Genomic DNA, 18,144 nt, shown 5'->3' on the forward strand with positions numbered 1-18,144 from the left:
ATGCTATTTGTGCCTTTTTTAATAATCTGGCCACCCTCGTACCAGTAGCTAGCTTAGTTTTTTTGGACGTAGCTTAGCTGCAGCCGTTAAGAAACAGCGTCTCTATCCAGAGTATCTGCGGGCTAATATTAGAGGAAATGTCAGAGCTCCATCTGAACCGTTCCCTGAGCGTCCTGGAAGTGGAGGCGAGGAGGAGAGGAGAGGGTTTGAGCATATAAAACGGAGGCAAAGGAGAATGATTTCACGATACAACCGGAGACCTGTATCGCACAAACTCGAGATGTGAGTAGCTGACATAATTTCTTTATTTTTTTCCTTCCCTAACGGTTATTGAATGCTGCTATTATTCAGTGGAGGGGGGTTTGATGATTGACTGTTAACCTACACTAGTGACAGAAAGAGTAAAAATGATTATTTGTGTTGATCGATGTGGCGATATTCCAGCTTGCCCGTGGTCTACTTTAGACAGATGCAATGTGAACATGGCAATCAGCTCAGTTGATTGTCACATTTTTATTTCATACCACCCACTCTATTTATTTTCTCTCCAGAGAAAGCTGTCAAGCCATAAGAATGAAATGTAGACATTTATTTAATGAGATTGAGTCAATAAGAGATACAAAACCAACACTATGGGCAGATACAATGGAATCAAGTGTAATCACAGTGTAATGTTTAAAAAACACATAATCTCCAGCTGTTTTCACTGGTGTCTGTTTTCTTCATGTCATCTTGTCATATTACAGTGCAGCAAAAAAATAGACAAATATGAGTAAATATTAAACAAAGATTTAGATTTCAACTAAACGTGAAATACAGTTTTTAAATGATTTCATTTATTTGGGGGGGGGAAGCTATCCAAACCTACCTGCCCCTGTGTGAAAAAGTCTTTGCCCTCCTTTGTTATGCCATAAATTAACCACATTGTTTGGAAAGCTGTGTTCAATTTCACTAGCCACACCCAGGCTTGATTACTGCCAGACCTGTTGAATTAAGAAATAATTTAAGTAAGTGGGTGAAAAGATCTCAAAAGATCTCAAAAAGCAACACACTGAGCCACAATCTACATAAACTCAAAAACAGCTGAGAAACAAATTCACTGGATTTTTTTTTATTCTGGAAATGGTGACAAAGCCATTTCTAAGGCTTTTGGAAAACTGCAGGCCTCGTATGTCTCAATTAAGATCAGTGATCATCATTCAGCAGCAACAACAACAAAAAAAGAAAATGGGCAAAAATGGCATGCAGGGGAGAGTTCAATGGCAAAACCCACTGCTGACCAGAAAGAAACAAAGCCTCATCTCGTTTGCCAGAAAACATCTTGGTGATCCCTTCATGAAGACTTTTGAGAAAAGAATCTTTGGACTGATGAGACAAAAGTTGAATGTTGTACAAGGTTTATGTCCTGTTTTATCTGGTGTAAAACTAACTCAGCATTTCATAAAAAGAACTGCCAGCAACATTCAAACATGGTGGTGGTAGTATGATGGTCCGGGGCTGCTTTACTGCCCCAGGACCTAGATGAAGCATAATTGATGGAAATATGAATTCTGCAGCAGAACAATAATTCGAAACACACCAGCAAATGCATTCTGAATGGAGGTGACAAATTAAGGTTTTACAGTGCCCTAGTCAAAGTCTGAACTTAAATCTGATTGAGATGCTTTGGCATGACCTTTCATGCTCAAAAAACCACCAGTGTGGCTGAGTTATGACAATTCTACACAGATGAGTGGGCCAAAATTCTTCCCTAGTGAATTTTAAGCATTGCCTGTTATCGCAAACACAAACTCTAAATTGCAGTTCTTGCTGCCAAGGGTGGCAAAGCCAGTTATTAGGTTTAGGAGCAATTATTTTTTTTACCCATACATCCATTTAAAAACTCAATGTTGTATTTACCAGAGTTATTTTTGTCGAATCTTAACATTTGACTGATGATCTGAATCAGCCATTAGGAAGGATGGCAAATAGTTTTCACAGCACTGTATATGTGCCATAAGTTCATCAGTGACTATAATAGGGACTCTACATCTGATTCCTTTAGATCCATCGTAATCTGCTTTGACCTTATCATTCCCTTTTATAAAGGCCGTGTTTCTCATTGCAAAAATAATTTTAATAAGACTCATGGTAATGGAGCTTTTGCACACCTTAGTTGCATGCATGCTTTTTTCTATTGTATTTCAACACAGTGTTCAGATTCAGACTTGGTAGTTGGAGCTGACATATTAATATCCTTCCCTAGCATCCCAAAATGCAATTGCACACTCTTTTGTTGATTGCTTTTTCACTGAATGCTCTAAATCTGTCTTTATTGCAGTCGTGGGTTGTCTCGAAGCAGCCTTGACCACCATCCTCTTCCAGAAGAAGCAGACGACAACCAAACCCCTCCGTGCTACCTCCATGACCTGCAGGAAGCTGCTTCTGCGCACAACAGGTAACTGAGTCCTGGTCATTCTGCAGAAGGACTCACACGCCAGGCTTGTTACAGTATTGTATTGAAATCTGTGTGAGAACAAAGACAGTGGTACTTAAGAAACTCTGTGCTCAAATAAGTGCCTAGAGTATGTTACAAAATGACTGCAGAGTAGTCAAGCCTTGCTTCTTGGCTGTTATGTAAGCAGACAAACCTAAGCAACACCAGAATAAGGCTGAAATAAAACAGCCTGCAACCAGTCACACATACACACATTCTCATGCTTGTGTATTTTGTAATGTTACACCATCTTGAGCAGACAACTGATTCTCAGGGCTCTTGCTATGTGACACCCAGAAGCAGTGGATTAATTCATATCACATTGCCTCCTTCAGATGCGCAGTTAAAAGAATAAAATATGAGGCAGCCTGTTAGAATATTCAATTGCCTTGACATTTGGCCTACACTTTCCACCTTGATAATATCAGCAGCTGACACCAGTTCGATTCCCTCAGCGGAGTAACAGAGGCTTATTTTTCAGATTATACAAGTTGTTGGTTTCTTCCGTTTCTTCTGGTACAAGAAAAACTGATGAAAAGAGAAATCGCGTGTTGAAAAGGAAGAACGAGTGCTAGAAACACAGGACACTTCATATAGGGCATTTGGTTCTTCACATTGATTTTACAGCCAGGCTACATAACGGTTTTGTCTTTGTGCTTAGCTCAGAGACATCTGCTGCTTCAGGCCACTCTCAGTGCCCCACTGTCATCTCAGTAGACTCCAGCCAGTCCTGGTTAGGTATTCACAGCTCCACGGGTACTGGCATCTCCACCGAGAGGAGCTCTGTTTTCTCCTGGGGCTACGATGTAAGTCTGCTCACGAGAAAACTGTTGATGTCAGCCTGACTCTGTCTGTAAAACAAAGGATGTACACACTGTGCACACTAAAACACTAGATATGTTGATTTTCTTCTTTTTTTTCTGTTGTCTTATTATAGACACAAACACATTGCTGCAGTCCTGTGTTAGATTTTCATTTAATCACTAACATTTGCCTCTTTTTCACAAATTTGTGGAAACATTTAGAAGAAGACAGATGAACACAGTATTTATATAGTATAGTGGATGTTTGTTTGTACACACAAAGTCTGATTCTGCTTGACCAAGCTGTTTCTACAAAACTTTTTTAGGACTCAATGATTTATTTAGTTTCTTTGTCCTCAAGTTGCTTCTGAGAAGCAAAAACTCTCAGTTAAGAGACATCTTTTAAATATACATCGTTCTCCACCCTGACCTTTTTTTATGACATGAACAACTTGACACTTGAATGCACCTCAAGAGAGTAGGAGCTAATTATCATGCACGTTGTTGCTTGCATTGAATAGCGATATGTTGCCAGTAAGTAAAATGTGGGGAGTTTTAGTCGTGAAGAATAACTCTCTTTCCTGTGTTCCTGTTTCCATCCCATAGGAGTTTGACAAGGCGGCATCACGGCAGGTGCAGCAAATGTTTGAGGAGATCGACAAAGATCTTTATGAGGGAAGAGGCAGTGGGGGAGGGATACTCCAGGGGCTCCAGGATGAATGTCAGCAGTGGGCCACACGTTTCCCTCATCTTCGGTATTTAATCCGCCGTCTCCTATCATCTGCCAGCCCTTTTTTTAAATTCCCAATGAAATGGGGCAGCAGTGGGATCAAAGACTAATTCTGATTGTGGAGAAAAACCTGTGAAGGTGTTCCATTCTTCTACAGAATCACACTTGTTTTACATATTCATTGTGTGTGTGTGTCACTCAGTATCCTGGGGACTCAGCTGCTGTGTCCCAGTGATGAAGGCTTCCAGTGGTATACTACCTCAGGGAAAGGCAGCGCTTCCAGCAGGCTGTCAGCGGGCAAAGAAAGCAGCGTTAAACCCCAGGAGAAAGACAGGGAAGGAACAGAGTAAGTCTCAAAGTCTCAACTCTGCACTGAGTCGATACATAAGGTTAGAGATCACCTCCTCTCTGGAGGGGAGAGGGAGGGGAAACAGGAGGACAAAGGAGGGGGGAACAACTAAGCTGTAGTGCCTCTGCACCTCACTGTACAATACCTTGTGCAATACTTTTTGTAAATAGTCAACAGTGCAATAGACTCAATACTTGAAATGTGCAATTCACTTATATTTTTTATTTTTTATTCCTATTTATTCTATTTATCCCCTTTGTATATTTTATTTATATTTGTCTCTGTATTTATATGTGTGTGTGTGTGTGTGTGTGTGTGTGTGTGTGTGTGTGTGTGTGTGTGTGTGTGTGTGTGTGTGTGTGTGTGTGTGTGTGTGTGTGTGTGTGTGTGTGTGTGTGTGTGTATATATATATATATATAACAGTTCTGTAACTGTAACTTTGGTCGTTGCTGTGCTTTTTTTGGAAGTCGAATTTCCCAGAGGAACCCACCCGAGGGATTAATAAAGTTCTATCTTATCTTATCTTATCTTATCTCTTATCTGTTGCATCTCTCTCAGATATACGAAGATATCTCTGCGTGTGTGAGTGGTATCTCACCATCTGATCTAGCGTTATCTTGGAGGGTGGAGTTTAGATAGTATCTTAGGCTGTTATGTTTGATTTGTGTCCACATAATTATGGCTGATATGTTATCGCTTTTATCATTCTTGGCTGAAGGAATGTCAGACGTTACTCAGAACAGCCTGTCACTGCCGCTTAAAATGGACATTATACTTTGTTTTATCAGTCAGTCTTCAGCTTATACTCTGAAACAGCAGAGACAAGAATTATCAGCCATTACTGTCAATAAACTCTGTTAACACTAACTAACTATGGAACAGTTTACAGCAGTTATGTATGTTCAAAGCCCAAAAGAGCCATATCTTGCTTTATTATTTAAAGAAAAACTGCAATGCCTCTGTCTGTCTGTCTTGAGTGGATGTTGGCTGTCCAGATTACTCCTGTTTTTGCATCAATTATAGAGGAGTCCTGGCTGACTCTGGTTTTGTGACCTAGATCCTCTGGCTTTTTAATTAATAATCTGAGCCAAAGTCATGGTGGGTATCATGGTTCTGAGAAAATGATGCTTTGACTCACACTTTTAACTGATAGACTAGTAGGAATTAGGCTGCTCTGCTATCTAACTAGTTTTTCCGTAAATCGAGTTGATATAAAAGAGATTAGATTAAGCCTGTTTGTACATATTAAAATTATGTTAATTCTACTTTTCAAGATGTGGTTGTCTGCTGAATTTGAGGGATTTAGTTTTTATGGAAATGACCTTGTTTAACTAAGTCTCGTCTTCTCTTGGTGGGGGTAAGGTTGAATGTGCAGGGCCGGAGAGCACATCTGATCAGATCCAATTCACCAGACTTGGACGCTCAGCCTGGTACCTCCAGCGGCATTGGCAGCCATAACAAGAATAGAGTGACTGAACTAGAGGGTCAGATGGAGGAATATCTTGCTTTTGATAGCACAGACTTGTAAGTTACTCTGTTTTCAGAATTGCTGTTTATGTGTTGTTCATTTTCTTATAAGATCCTATTTCTGCAGGGAGGATGACCAGTGGGAACAGGATTGCTCCGAGTCGAGTCGGAGGCATAAATGTCTGCCCCCAGTCTCACCATACCGGTGTCGCCGCCACGCTGTTCTCGATCTGCTGTTTGATGATGTGTGGCGGCAGCTCATTGGCTGCATGAAAGAGCTGGTTCAACACCACTGGGAATGCTGCACTTCACGTAGGCTGAATTTGACTGGTTTGCATGCGTTAGGCTGAACTCTAATTAACAAATCGACATTCTTATGCACAACAGTTTTAAATTTGTCATTGGCAGATGATGAAAATATTTCTGGGAACTTGAGCCCCGTGCAGCAAGATTTCCAGAATCCCTTTATGCTGCTCTCCACGCTGCCCACGATGCTGCCCAAACTTGGCCAGAGCCGGGTGCCCCCACTCACAGCTGGCACACAGTTCCAGGTCAGTGGTCTGAGGAGTAATGGGAGGAACCGGGGTGCGTCTAAGGGAGTTCAGACTGTGGGCCTCGTTTCACTTTCATGACTATCAGGAGGGTCAAAATTTAATTTTTTTTTCCTTTTAGTAGATGCCATCAAACTAAGTGACTATGTTATAATAGAAGAACATAAATAGTTATAGATTTCCTTTGTATATTTAAAAAAGTGTCGCTATTATGTGGCGCCTTTTTCACTTTAATAATGACAATGTAGTAATTGAAAAGAAGTCATTTGAATTGGCAAGTTTAGTCTTATAGAGTTAATGAATACATTTTTTGTATGGATTGAGGTAAGACTCATTTTACCTAGAGTCATATGTGTCTCCTCCAGAGTTCACACTTAATTATTACCTCTGCCTGTTGCTCTTCACTCTTTCAGCGCTTCCAGTTCATTAACTGTTTTCTTTTCTTCCCTCTTCACTTTCCACTCTTCACCATGCCAATGTATTTTGTCTTATTTCATCTCTTTTGGTCATTCTTTTTTATTTTTTTATCCATTTTTCTTCTGTTCTTATTACCCTCTTTCTCACTTACACTTCTTCCTTCCTTTCCTTTCTATCCACTGTCTCTTTCTTTGGACATGTCCTCTTCTACTCTCACTTAAAGAACACAAAGTCAAGGGGCTCAAAGCACAAGTCCAGGCGGAAATCCAAAAAGCAGAAAAGGCCTTCCAGTGTATGTAACTCCCTCACTTAGAGCCAAAATGGTGGCGTGCTGTGTGCATGCCGTCCACAGCGGCTCATTATCTTTACCTCTAGATTAAACGTGTTTGTGACTGTTGATTAACACTGAAGCGTCGCCATCTGTTTATCCTTTTCATTACCTGCAACTTACTTTAAACGTATACAAGTTTAACTGTAGTTAGAGCCTTCCTTTTTTAGGAGAGTGCTGGAATGTATTATTTTGCTACTTATTGTTTTTGTTGCATTTTTAGTGTTATGACTGTTGTCTTTTTGGTGCCATAGCAAATATGGGGCCCTCCTTACATCACTGCATGACGAATAACCATTTCTTGGCAATTTTTCTGCACTATACATATGGAAATAACTAGCCCTATTAGCCTCTTCTTATATTATGTGTTTTGTCCCCTCCTATCTCCCTCCCCTCCTTGACCCCTTAATCATTTCCATCTTTTACTTTTCATCCCATCTGTCTCATTACTATCTGTCACTCATCTCACACCAAACCCCAGGCTGGAAGAGTCCCTGTAGGAGCAGCCGCGACTCAGCACAACCTGAACGACCTCATCGTGATCCACAGCATCCCCCTTCAGCAGAGGAACCTGGGTGTGCCGGATAGAAGCCAGTATGATCACATATTACTGTCTTAACCTGTGAGCAGTGGCTTTAAAAAAAACGAAAAAACTAAAAACAAACAGGGAAATTAATTTTAGCACAATTCTGAATTCTAATATGTGATTTAAATCTTTAACTCAGAGAAAAGAGACAAAGATATCTTGCAGTTTTCCATTTACTGAAAAACACATTTTGCAGAACAAGAGGTACAGAGCATCATTCATGCAGTGTTTTTGTCCCTGGTCCTAACACCTTGTTTGGCAGAGTCCTCAGCCAGTTGGCTGGTTGCAAACAGACTATTCATCGAACGTGTTTTGCTCTCTTTCCTTCCCACTCAGGGAGTCAGAAGAGCGTGCGTCTCACAGACCGGGATCTAGCGCGGTCCCCTCCAACAAACCTCGCCCTCGCCGACCCCTGGAGCAGAGCTCTTCCTCGCTGTCCCGCCCAGCACAATCGGCCCGACGCAGGAACCCTCCTCCCCGAACCCTCCTGCCTCTTGTTCCCAATCCGAGTCAGTCGAGCGCAGTGGGATCCATGGATGAGTTCATCCGCGGGACACGTCTGTGAGTTTTAACATCACGAGAACCCACCCCAGTTCCTACATTGCTCCCTTTTTCTCTCCTCATTCCCTCCTACACTCTGTGAAGTTTTGCAGATGTAGAGAGAACTTGCCTTTAGAACAGACTCCATTTCAGCTTATGGCTGTGGCAGTGCCACATGCAGGACTCAGCCTGTTGTCAGATGTTGTCGGGTAGTGAGCTTCCACACTGATTGACTAGTGCTTGATTGTTCATGTATAACTATTGTGCAGCATATGAAGAAGCACCCAGTATGTTGGAAAATCAGAGTGTAAACTGCTCTCTGGGATGTCAGACTGATTTCAGTTTAGTTCTGTCTGACACATATTTGTGGCTGCTTTCAACAAACTTGATTTTAGAATAGAATAGAATAGAATTCAACTTTATTGTGATTGCACATGTCACAAGTCCAAGGCAACGAAATGCAGTCTATGTGCATCTAGACAATAAATAGCCGTGCACATAGGGCCCAGAAAAGGTAAATTAAACTTTAGGCCTTTATCCTCTCTTCTATTATGGGTTTAACAGTAACCCCTCTGAAATCTCTTTAAAAAAAGGGGAGCTATTAATGAAGCATGGATAAAATGACAAAACTGTCTTCATCCACACATCCACAGACCCACAGCCAGTGACCAACTGAACTCTCCACCATTGCCTCTAAGCAGAAACACACTCCTTCCGCCCATTAGCACCGGAGACCCAGACTCATCTTACTCAGGGCAGCCATCTAAAACTGCACAGGTACAGGCACTCTCACCAAGTAGATAATTAAGTAATGTGCCAGTAAACCTAGAGAGAGTGTTTTATGAATGTAGATAAAGCCAGACAGTCAACTTTGTGCCCTTTTCTCTTTTTCTTTTTTAAAATATCCCTCCAGCGCCAGAAGGGCCCATCTAGCCGTGCCCACAGTGCTATAAATGACAAAGCTGGCAGCTCAGTTCCGAGGGATCGCCACCACCTACTGGACGTTTTCTCTCGCCCCAACACAACCCACACTTACAGGGTGAGATGCTGGTTAATCATCAGAGAAAATACAGTCATTTCATTTCTGACTCCATAGAGAAGCTGTCCTGTAATGTTTTTTTATTTTCCAGTAATTAGATTGTAGATCGGGTCACAATGGCATCAGTAACTCTATATTATTCGCTGGTATGGTTAACATTCTGAATTGTAAGCATGCTTGACGCCTCACTTTGCTTTCAGTCAGATACTCCATACCGTCGATCCTTCACAGTATTGGACAACATTGGGCAGGGGCGGCCAGGCAGAGCCTCTGTGGGCACAGGTCAGAAATTCAGCCTGAATATTTGAAAAGAAACCATTAAAAATTTTGATGTGATGCACTGCCCTGGTTACCGAACGCCACTCTGTAGGACTATATCTGCCTCTTCGACTACTCATGTTCAAAATATGTTCATTTAAAGTTAAATAAAAGTTGATTTTATTGTTTAAAAAAAGGCTAATACACTTCTGTATGTATGCAATCCCATTCATTTCACTGCTACTTTTAGCTCTGTTCTATTCATTCGTCCTTTACTGTTCTTCTAGTTAAGTTTTAGCTAAGCAGTATTGTTATCATACTGCTTGTTATAGCGGACTCAGTGTGTGGATATACTTCAATAAAACAATCATTTTTATTTGCTCTCATAGTTCATAACCTTCAACAGTTCATCCTGGGGTAAAGTGAATCACTGATACTGTGAGCTAACACTCCTGCTTTTCTCGGCCCGTTTCCTGTTTTGAACATGCACTTTAAGGCGCGTTTCGTAGCACATCGCCTAATAACTTATCCATTCATTTATTCCTTCATTGCACCAGACTCCCTTGGAATCGGTGTGACGGGCATCAGTCTTGGCATCAGCAGCTCGTCTTTTTTGGACTCATTTTCCCACCACCCCTTGGGGCACTCGCCCATCAAAGACGAAGAGGAGCCAGACCCGCAAGCCCCTGTCCCAGGTCAGTAGATTAAAGTGGCTGATGAAACTCTTTCATACTCGGGCCTCAGAACTGAACTATAAATGCGGGAGATTGAAGCAGCAAGTACGGTTTTAAGGTTGTTTATTAACTTAAAATTATTATAATTTTTTTTTAAATTCTTCCTCTCAGCTCCACTGGTGCCTGCGTCAGTCCCGTCTCGGTCTCACACCCGAGGAGGCATCTCATCCAGAGCCAGCAGACCTGGCTTGTAGTTTGCCTCTAAACTCCAGACTTTTGAGCCACTCATCTTTATTAAAGTGCAACAAAGTGCAATGCTCTGCAGCATCCGTGCCCACTGAACTGTTTTGTTTTACAGAAGTAGCAGGTTCTTTTTTTCATATTATGCTGCTTTTGTAATATTTTTGTTAAAACCCTATTTTTGTACTTCAAAAATCAGCTTATGAGGCTGCCAAACAGAAATAATTATTAACAATAACTCCATCTTCATGTACAGTATGAGCTGCATATTTAGACCTTAGTTCATGTATGATGTAAATATGTATATATCTATTTATATGTGAACGTACTGTATATTATCCTCTGTGCTGCGTTGTTGTACCAGGAACCCACTATGCAGGGAATAACACATTCATCCCGACAGGATTACAGAGGATAAAAAGCACTTTTTTTTTCCTCTCTGAAGCTAAATCAGAGAGTTTGGTACTGTATCTTTTATAGGGACACGACAAGCATTTATCCATAGCCTCTTTGCATATCATCGTACACAGGAAGGAAAACAAAAAGACGAGCTTATTTTAAATCACGAGAGGGGCTGTGGGTTTTAAACTGCATGACACGACAGCAAAAGGAACATAAGAGGCAGTGATATAAAACTTTATTTGTAAATAGCTTGTCACGTATGTACAAAACATTTTACGGGATGTAACGTTTTTAAATCTAAGCTAAGCCAAGCGGGGGTGCTTTGACAGGTAACATCAGGGTTACTGCAAAAAGGTAAATTTATATGTATTCAGGATCATTTATCAGACAGCCATGCCACAAAGCTTGAAAAAAAGTCAACAATTTTCTGCAATGCATTTTCTTTTAACCTGTTTTGTAAAAATAAATAAATAAACAACGCTGTGAAGCAATGATGTGTTACATAACTGGATTTATTTGGTTTTTTTATTTTTTAAGATTAACAGAAAAAACAAATGAGACAAAATACAGCGTCACATAAAAGCTACTGAGGCTGATCATTTCAATGATTACAGAATGCAGCTGTACAACTGTGTATATGAATGTTCTTCCAAAGTTGTTTGTTTTGTGAATGTGGTTATCTTCCAGAACTTACATACATTGTATCTACTAATATTAGAACATTTTACTTTTTTGCTTTTTTTCCTTTTTGGGGTTTTGGGGCACTTTTCTTGGAGTATTTTGCTTCCAGGTCAGACAGGAAACTGTTAAAATTTTGCTCTCTGGACTGCTGTCGTTGCTGCAGAGAAGGAAACAAGAAGAAAGCAAAGTTAGTCAGAGGATAAACAAGCTATACCCCTGAAACTTTCTAACATCTGCACATGCATTTGTCACCTTAAGCATCATCACAAGACTGTCATCCTGGTCGTCCAGCCCCATCTTTTTCTGCATTTCCTCTGCTTCTTGGCGCTCTCTATCAGCCTGCAAGGTTAGGTGCAATCATTAAGCTCAAAGACACTGGAGCTTTATCTTTTGTACTCATTTCTTACAAATTATTAGCAATGATTAAAGTTTTACAAGTACTTTTGGCCATCTAACAATCATGGCAAAAAAACAAAACAAAACCCTGCACATAAGTTGTGATTCAACACCAACACATCTCTCACCCTCTTCCTCCGGGCCCTTTTCTTCTTCTCGGTCTCATGAGTAAAAGCTGGGAAGGCTGTTACTTCGCCACTATCGATGGCATCTTGGATCATGCTGCACAGCCTGGGCTCATCTTCTTGGGAGCAGCACAGAGCTGAGGCGGTGATGGCGTCCATATCTCCCTCGTGCTGTAAGTAAAGCTTGATCACATCCTGTCGCTCCTCGTCAGAGCCCTTGTACGTCTTCTCAAACTCAAGTATGTCCTGGACTGTGATCTATGAGGTGGGTGGAAAGACAGCATGTTGTGAAGACTAATATGAACATTAATGAATTAATAATAAAACAAACAAATTGAAATATATTATGCTTGCATCAATTTACTATTATGCATAGGTGTAGTCTGACCATATATTTGCTGTAACCTCCTCCTCTAAGTGACTCGCTTCAGGTGTCACATCATCCCAGGACACAGACAGACAAACAACATTCACTGTGACTCATTAGTGAGTCATGTTAGTGAAAAAACAAAAATCACTCTGTGCTCTGGTACCTTTGGGAAAAGCAGTCTCCAATAGTCTTCCCAACAGCGGTCTTGCTTCAGGACGTCAGACTCTTCATCCACCACTCCCTGCTCATCGTAAATAGCCTTCTGCTCCTTATCGCTCAGCACCGCGTACAGCTTTCCCAACACCTGTAGGGACATTTCACACCAAAATACAACTCTTACTGAAAACTATGGTATTACACACTGATTTAGAGGTGCATTGAAACACTGATGAACTGAGGCCATTACTTGATATTAGTCTGTAAAATGCCGCACCTATATATACATATACGAACTAGACAAGAGACATTTGTGAGATGCTGCCACAGCCTTTATATTATAGGCATTTTCATATACCAAAATAAATCAGAGCTTCTTTTGGCAGGCTCTAAATCATAGGTGTCAAACTCTGGCCCGCGGGCCAAATTTAGCCCGCAGCCTAATTACATGTGGCCTGCGAAGCCATACCAAATTACTATTAGAGCTGGCCTACTGATATTATACAGCTAATATATACATTGTTTAGTATTAAGCTTTGCTTGTTCCACATTCAGTTTTTCAGCAAAACTTGTTTGAGTCCATAAGAAGAGATTAATTCTTAAATCTGGAGGAAGATATTTTTCAATAAATATTAATGTTAGCCCGCGACCTTGTTCTAGTTTTGAATTTTGGCCCACTGTGTATTTGAGTTTGACACCCCTGCTCTAAATCAACATTATCCAGAACTAATAACTTCTCTGTTACTATCAATAACTCACCGGTCTCTGTTTCTCCATATGTGAAAAGTTTGGGTGTCATCCTCGACAGGACTTTATCTTTTAATTCACACATCAATAATGTTATTCGGTCTGCATATTTCCAATTGCGCAACATTAATCTTGTCCATCCTTTTCTCACTCCACATGCCACTGCTATTCTTGTTCATAGCTTTGTTACTTCTCGGATTGATTACTGCAATTCACTTCTTTTTGGTCTCACCCAAAAGTCCATACATAAGCTTCAACGTGTCCAGAACTCTGCTATTATCACAAGGACCCCATCTATTTACCACATCACCCCTGTCCTGCAACAGCTTAATTGGCTGCCGGTCAAATATCGCATCAATTTTAAAATACTTTTGTATACATGTAAGGCTATTCATCTTCTCTTCCCTCCATATCTCGCTGATTTGGTTCAGATCACCATTCCAGCTTGGCGTCTTAAATCATCTTCTTCTCTTTCTCTCTCTGCCCCCTCCCCCCGCCTCGCCACTATGGGGAGCAGGGCTTTCAGCTGCTCTGCTCCTCGACTTTGGAATTGCCTACCTCCTGATATAAGAAATATTACTTCCTTTTCTCTTTTTAAGTCTAGATTCAAAACTCACCTGTTCAAAATAGCTTATCCCACATAACCTTTTCCATTCTGCTATTTTAAATCTGTTTTATGTTTTGCATTATATGATTTTGTAAATTGTCTGCTTTTATGCTTGTTTTTATTATTCTGCTGTGTGCAGTGTCCTTGAGTGTTCTGAAAGGTGCTTTAAAATAAAATTTATTATTATTATTTAAAGTCATTCTTTAATTCATTATGGTCAATAACTTCCAATACCTTAGCAAGTGCCTTTACCTGACAACACTAGATTAACAGTTTTGTTGCAAGAAGTATTTGCCTCCCCTGTTTTCTGTCCCCCCCCCCCCCCCATATCACTGACATTTTTTAGATCACTAAACACATTTTGATATTAGACAAAACCCAGATAAATACAAAGTGCTATTTTAAATACTTTTATTTTTGGAATTCAAGCCGATCCAAACCTATATGGCCCTATGTGAAAAGGTAATTACCCCTAAACCTAATAATTGGTTTAACCACCACTGGCAGCAAGAATGGCAATCAAGTGTTTGTGATAACTGGCAATGAGGCTTTCACATCACTGTGGAGGCAATCTGGCCCGCTCTTCTTTACAACAGAAGTGTTTTAATTCAGCCACATTGGAAGGTTTTTGACAAAACATCTGGATCTGATTTAAGTTTGGACTTAAACTAGGCCACTGCATAATCTTTGTTTGTTTTTTTCTTTTTTTTTCTTTTTGTCTCTGCTTGACACATTCCCCTTCAGGACTTTCTGCATTTTCAGAATTCATGGTTCCATCCATAACAGCAAGTCATTCAGGTCCTAAACCAGCAGCGGCCATCACAATAACGTCATATCATACTTATGAAATTATGTCTTCGTTTTACACCCTGATGTAACTCAAACCAAAAGTTCAACTTTGCCTAGTGAGTCCACAGAATATTTTCCCAAAAGGCATGGGGATCATTACAATGTTTTTTGTTTGTTTTTTTTGCAAATGTGACATGAGCCTTTGTGGTCTTTTTAATCAGTAGTGGTTTTCGCCTTTGAACTCTCCAGTGGATGTCATTTTTGCCCAGTCTCTTTCTTATCATTGAATCATGAACACTTACTTTAACAGAGACAAGTGAGGTTCGTTAGATGTTGTTTGGGGTTATTTTTTACCTCCTGGATGAGTCTTTGATGGGAAGGTTCTGTTCCACGTTTTTTCCATTTGTGGATAATGGCTCTCACCATAGATGTGAGACTTAGTTTCTCAACTGTTTCGTTTAGCCTGCTTGACTTTCTAATACAGGTTCTATTTGAGGTAGTAAGCAAAGTGTTGAATTCAGTTTACAGGGTAACTTATATGTGGGGATATAAATTACCTAACGAGTCTGTTTTGCACCTGAATTACTGTGAAAATTCAGTATCACTGGGGGATGCTCAAAACATCTCTGTAATCATGTAGATACCACAAACGCATGTCCAAATCCCGCGACTGGATGCTACTGGGGTGAAGTCTGTGATGGCACAGTGCGAGATTATTCACGGCAACTACAGTTAGCTGCGTTAGCTAGCTCGCAAGCCTAGCTTAATCTCTGCGTGTATGTGTGTTGTCACAACAACAACGAGCGTTCACCTGAAATTTCTCTGTGGCCAGCGGGTCGTCAGGAGCCCGGTCTGGATGGACTTTCAGCGACACTTTGTAGTAGCTCCTCCGGATCTCAGCCTCTGTCGCCTCTTTGTTGATTCCCAGAACCTCATACAAGTTTGAGGTCTTAAAAAGCTCCTGGCAACGCTCGAGCAGACCCATCCTGACAGCGGACCAGGTGCCTCAGTCTGAGCTTTGACAGGAAAACAATTTCGTCCTAAGACTCTCCGCGACGTGTACTGGGTAGTTTTGTGGCTAGCTAAGCATTAATTTGTTTTCTGTTGTCGGTAACATCAATTTGGCGCGCTAGCCTGTCACAGAGACCACTGCGTGCATCAACGCGCTTGCGTAACATACAGAAACGTCTTCTGATTGGATCTCGTGACCGACATTATCAGAATGTGTAATGAGGCCTTTCATGACTTCTTTTTCACACAAAACTTGCGCACTTTTACACAAGAGATAACACAAGATTTATCCTTTGGGGAAAGATAGTTTTGAACAACTTTTTAAAACTTTTTTTCTTTACTTATTTCCCAAACGTCTTTCAGATAGTATTTATAGTGTGTATACATGTACTTAACATCTTCAATGTGTTGCCAGTATGTTATAAACTATAAATGTTAATACATTTTTACACGATACATGTTTGGTGTTAAAACAGTACAACTAAAGTACCCATAATCTTGCAGTCCCCAACTCAGTTAAATGAATACATAGATAGGACCAGTTGGAATGTAACTCAAATCAAATCAAATCAAATCACTTTTATTGTCACATCACATGTGCAGGCACACTGGTACAGCACAAGCGAGTGAAATTCTTGTGTGCGAGCCCCACAAGCAACAGAGATGTGCAAACACAACAACACAAACGAGCAAAATACAAGAATGGCCAACCTGAAACTAATAAATATATGTACAATATATAATAGTGTATGCATTTCTGGATGTGTATACTAAATATTTTCCTACGTGTGTGTGTGTGTGTGTGTGTGTGTGTGTATACACATTTTTACAAATTAAATAGTAAAAAAATAAATAAAAATAAATAAATAAATAATAATAATAATAATAATAAAATATATAAAATATACAGAGTTGAATATGTGCAAAACAAGTGGCATTTATATACAGTGTGGAGTGCATAATGTTGAAGTTCCAGTAGTGAAGCTGAGGTGTCTATGACGTGTTCAGCAGTCTGATGGCCTGATGGAAAAAGCTGTCTCTCAGTCTGCTGGTACGGGACCGGATGCTGCAGAACCTCCTTCCTGATGGAAGCAGTCTGAACAGTTTATGGCTGGGGTGACTGGAGTCCTTGATGATCCTCCCCGCTTTCCTCAGGCAGCGCTTCCTGTAGATGTCTTGGAGGGAGGGAAGCTCACCTCCAATTATCCGTTCAGAGCACCGCACTACTCGCTGGAGAGCTTTGCAGTTGTAGGCGGTGCTGTTGCCATACCAGGTGGTGATGCATCCAGTGAGGATGCTCTCAATGGCACAGTGATAGAAGGTCCTGAGGATGCGGGGGCTCATGCCGAATCTTTTCAGTCTCCTGAGAAAGAAGAGGCGCTGCTGCGCCTTCTTCACTGTTTTGTTTGTGTGTACTGACCACGTAAGATCCTCAGCCAGATGTACACCAAGGAACCGGAAGCTGCTCACTCTCTCCACAGCAGCGCCGTTGATGGTGATGGGGGTGTGTACTTCTCTGCACCTCCGGAAGTCCACTATCAACTCCTTTGTCTTTGCGACGTTGAGGGTGAGATGGTTGTCTTGACACCAGTGGGTCAGGGCGCTGACCTCCTCCCTGTAAGCCGTCTCATCACCATTGGTGATAAGACCCACCACTGTAGTGTCGTCCGCAAACTTCACAATGATGTTGGAGCTGTTAGTGGCTGTGCAGTCGTAGGTGTAGAGTGAGTACAGGAGAGGGCTCAGTACACACCCCTGTGGAGCACCAGTGTTCAGTGTGATGGGGGATGAGGTGATGCTGCCTAGTCTGACCACCTGGCGTCTGTCAGACAGGAAGCTAAGGATCCAGCTGCAGAGGGAGCTGCTCAGTCCTAGATCCTGCAGTTTCCTGTCCAGCTTCGAGGGAACGATGGTATTGAATGCTGAGCTGTAATCTACAAACAGCATCCTCACATACGTGTCTCTCTTCTCCAGGTGTGACAGGGCAGTATGTAGTGTCAGGGCTATGGCATCATCAGTGGACCTGTTGTGGCGGTATGCAAACTGTAGAGGGTCCAGTGAGTCGGGTAGTGCAGAGCAGATGAAGTCCCTGACCAGCTTCTCGAAGCATTTACTTACGATGGGGGTCAGGGCTACAGGTCGCCAGTCGTTCAATGAGGAGATGGTGGAGGATTTGGGTACAGGGACGATGGTGGCCATTTTGAAGCAGGCTGGGACTACAGACAGAGAGAGGGAAAGGTTGAAGATGTGCGGTTGAAGAAGGTTGAAGAATACTTTACTCAAGTTTAATGTATTTTATCTGTTACTTTTAACTATTATTGCACTCTGTACTCCACACATTAAAGCTTTCATTATTTATTATTTTTTAGATTAAATGCATATAAGGCTTCTTCTTCCTTCA

The 18,144-nt window shown here is 41.2% G+C and overlaps 2 protein-coding genes across 4 annotated transcripts; one reads left to right on the forward strand and one right to left on the reverse strand.

The window, feature by feature from the left end:
• Window positions 1-64: 64 nt before the first annotated feature.
• On the forward strand, window positions 65-10,951 carry fam149b1 (family with sequence similarity 149 member B1). Of its 3 annotated transcripts, none has more exons than XM_082557471.1 (16): window positions 65-282; window positions 2,321-2,437; window positions 3,138-3,282; window positions 3,886-4,034; window positions 4,212-4,355; window positions 5,722-5,883; window positions 5,954-6,138; window positions 6,235-6,377; window positions 7,018-7,086; window positions 7,604-7,716; window positions 8,045-8,269; window positions 8,902-9,025; window positions 9,162-9,287; window positions 9,488-9,569; window positions 10,103-10,240; window positions 10,391-10,951. In XM_082557471.1, the coding sequence occupies exons 1-16, from the start codon at window positions 236-238 to the stop codon at window positions 10,471-10,473; spliced, it is 2,052 nt and encodes a 683-aa protein (XP_082413597.1). In that variant the 5' UTR covers window positions 65-235; the 3' UTR covers window positions 10,474-10,951. The 3 variants fall into 3 exon arrangements, with proteins under 3 accessions (XP_082413597.1, XP_082413595.1, XP_082413596.1); XM_082557469.1 differs by having other exon boundaries at window positions 146-282; window positions 8,950-9,025; XM_082557470.1 differs by lacking the exon at window positions 7,018-7,086 and having other exon boundaries at window positions 146-282.
• Window positions 10,952-11,074: 123 nt separating this feature from the next.
• Window positions 11,075-15,911, reverse strand: dnajc9 (DnaJ (Hsp40) homolog, subfamily C, member 9). Its single transcript, XM_082557476.1, has 5 exons — window positions 15,544-15,911; window positions 12,597-12,737; window positions 12,067-12,321; window positions 11,795-11,881; window positions 11,075-11,699 (listed from the first exon to the last, which is right to left on the reverse strand). Exons 1-5 carry the CDS (start codon window positions 15,715-15,717, stop codon window positions 11,586-11,588), a joined length of 771 nt encoding a protein of 256 aa, XP_082413602.1. The 5' UTR covers window positions 15,718-15,911; the 3' UTR covers window positions 11,075-11,585.
• Between the last annotated feature and the right edge of the window lie 2,233 nt (window positions 15,912-18,144).

Source organism: Aulonocara stuartgranti, assembly GCF_965226115.1.
Source record: "Aulonocara stuartgranti genome assembly, chromosome: 13".
NCBI lineage: Eukaryota > Metazoa > Chordata > Actinopteri > Cichliformes > Cichlidae > Aulonocara > Aulonocara stuartgranti.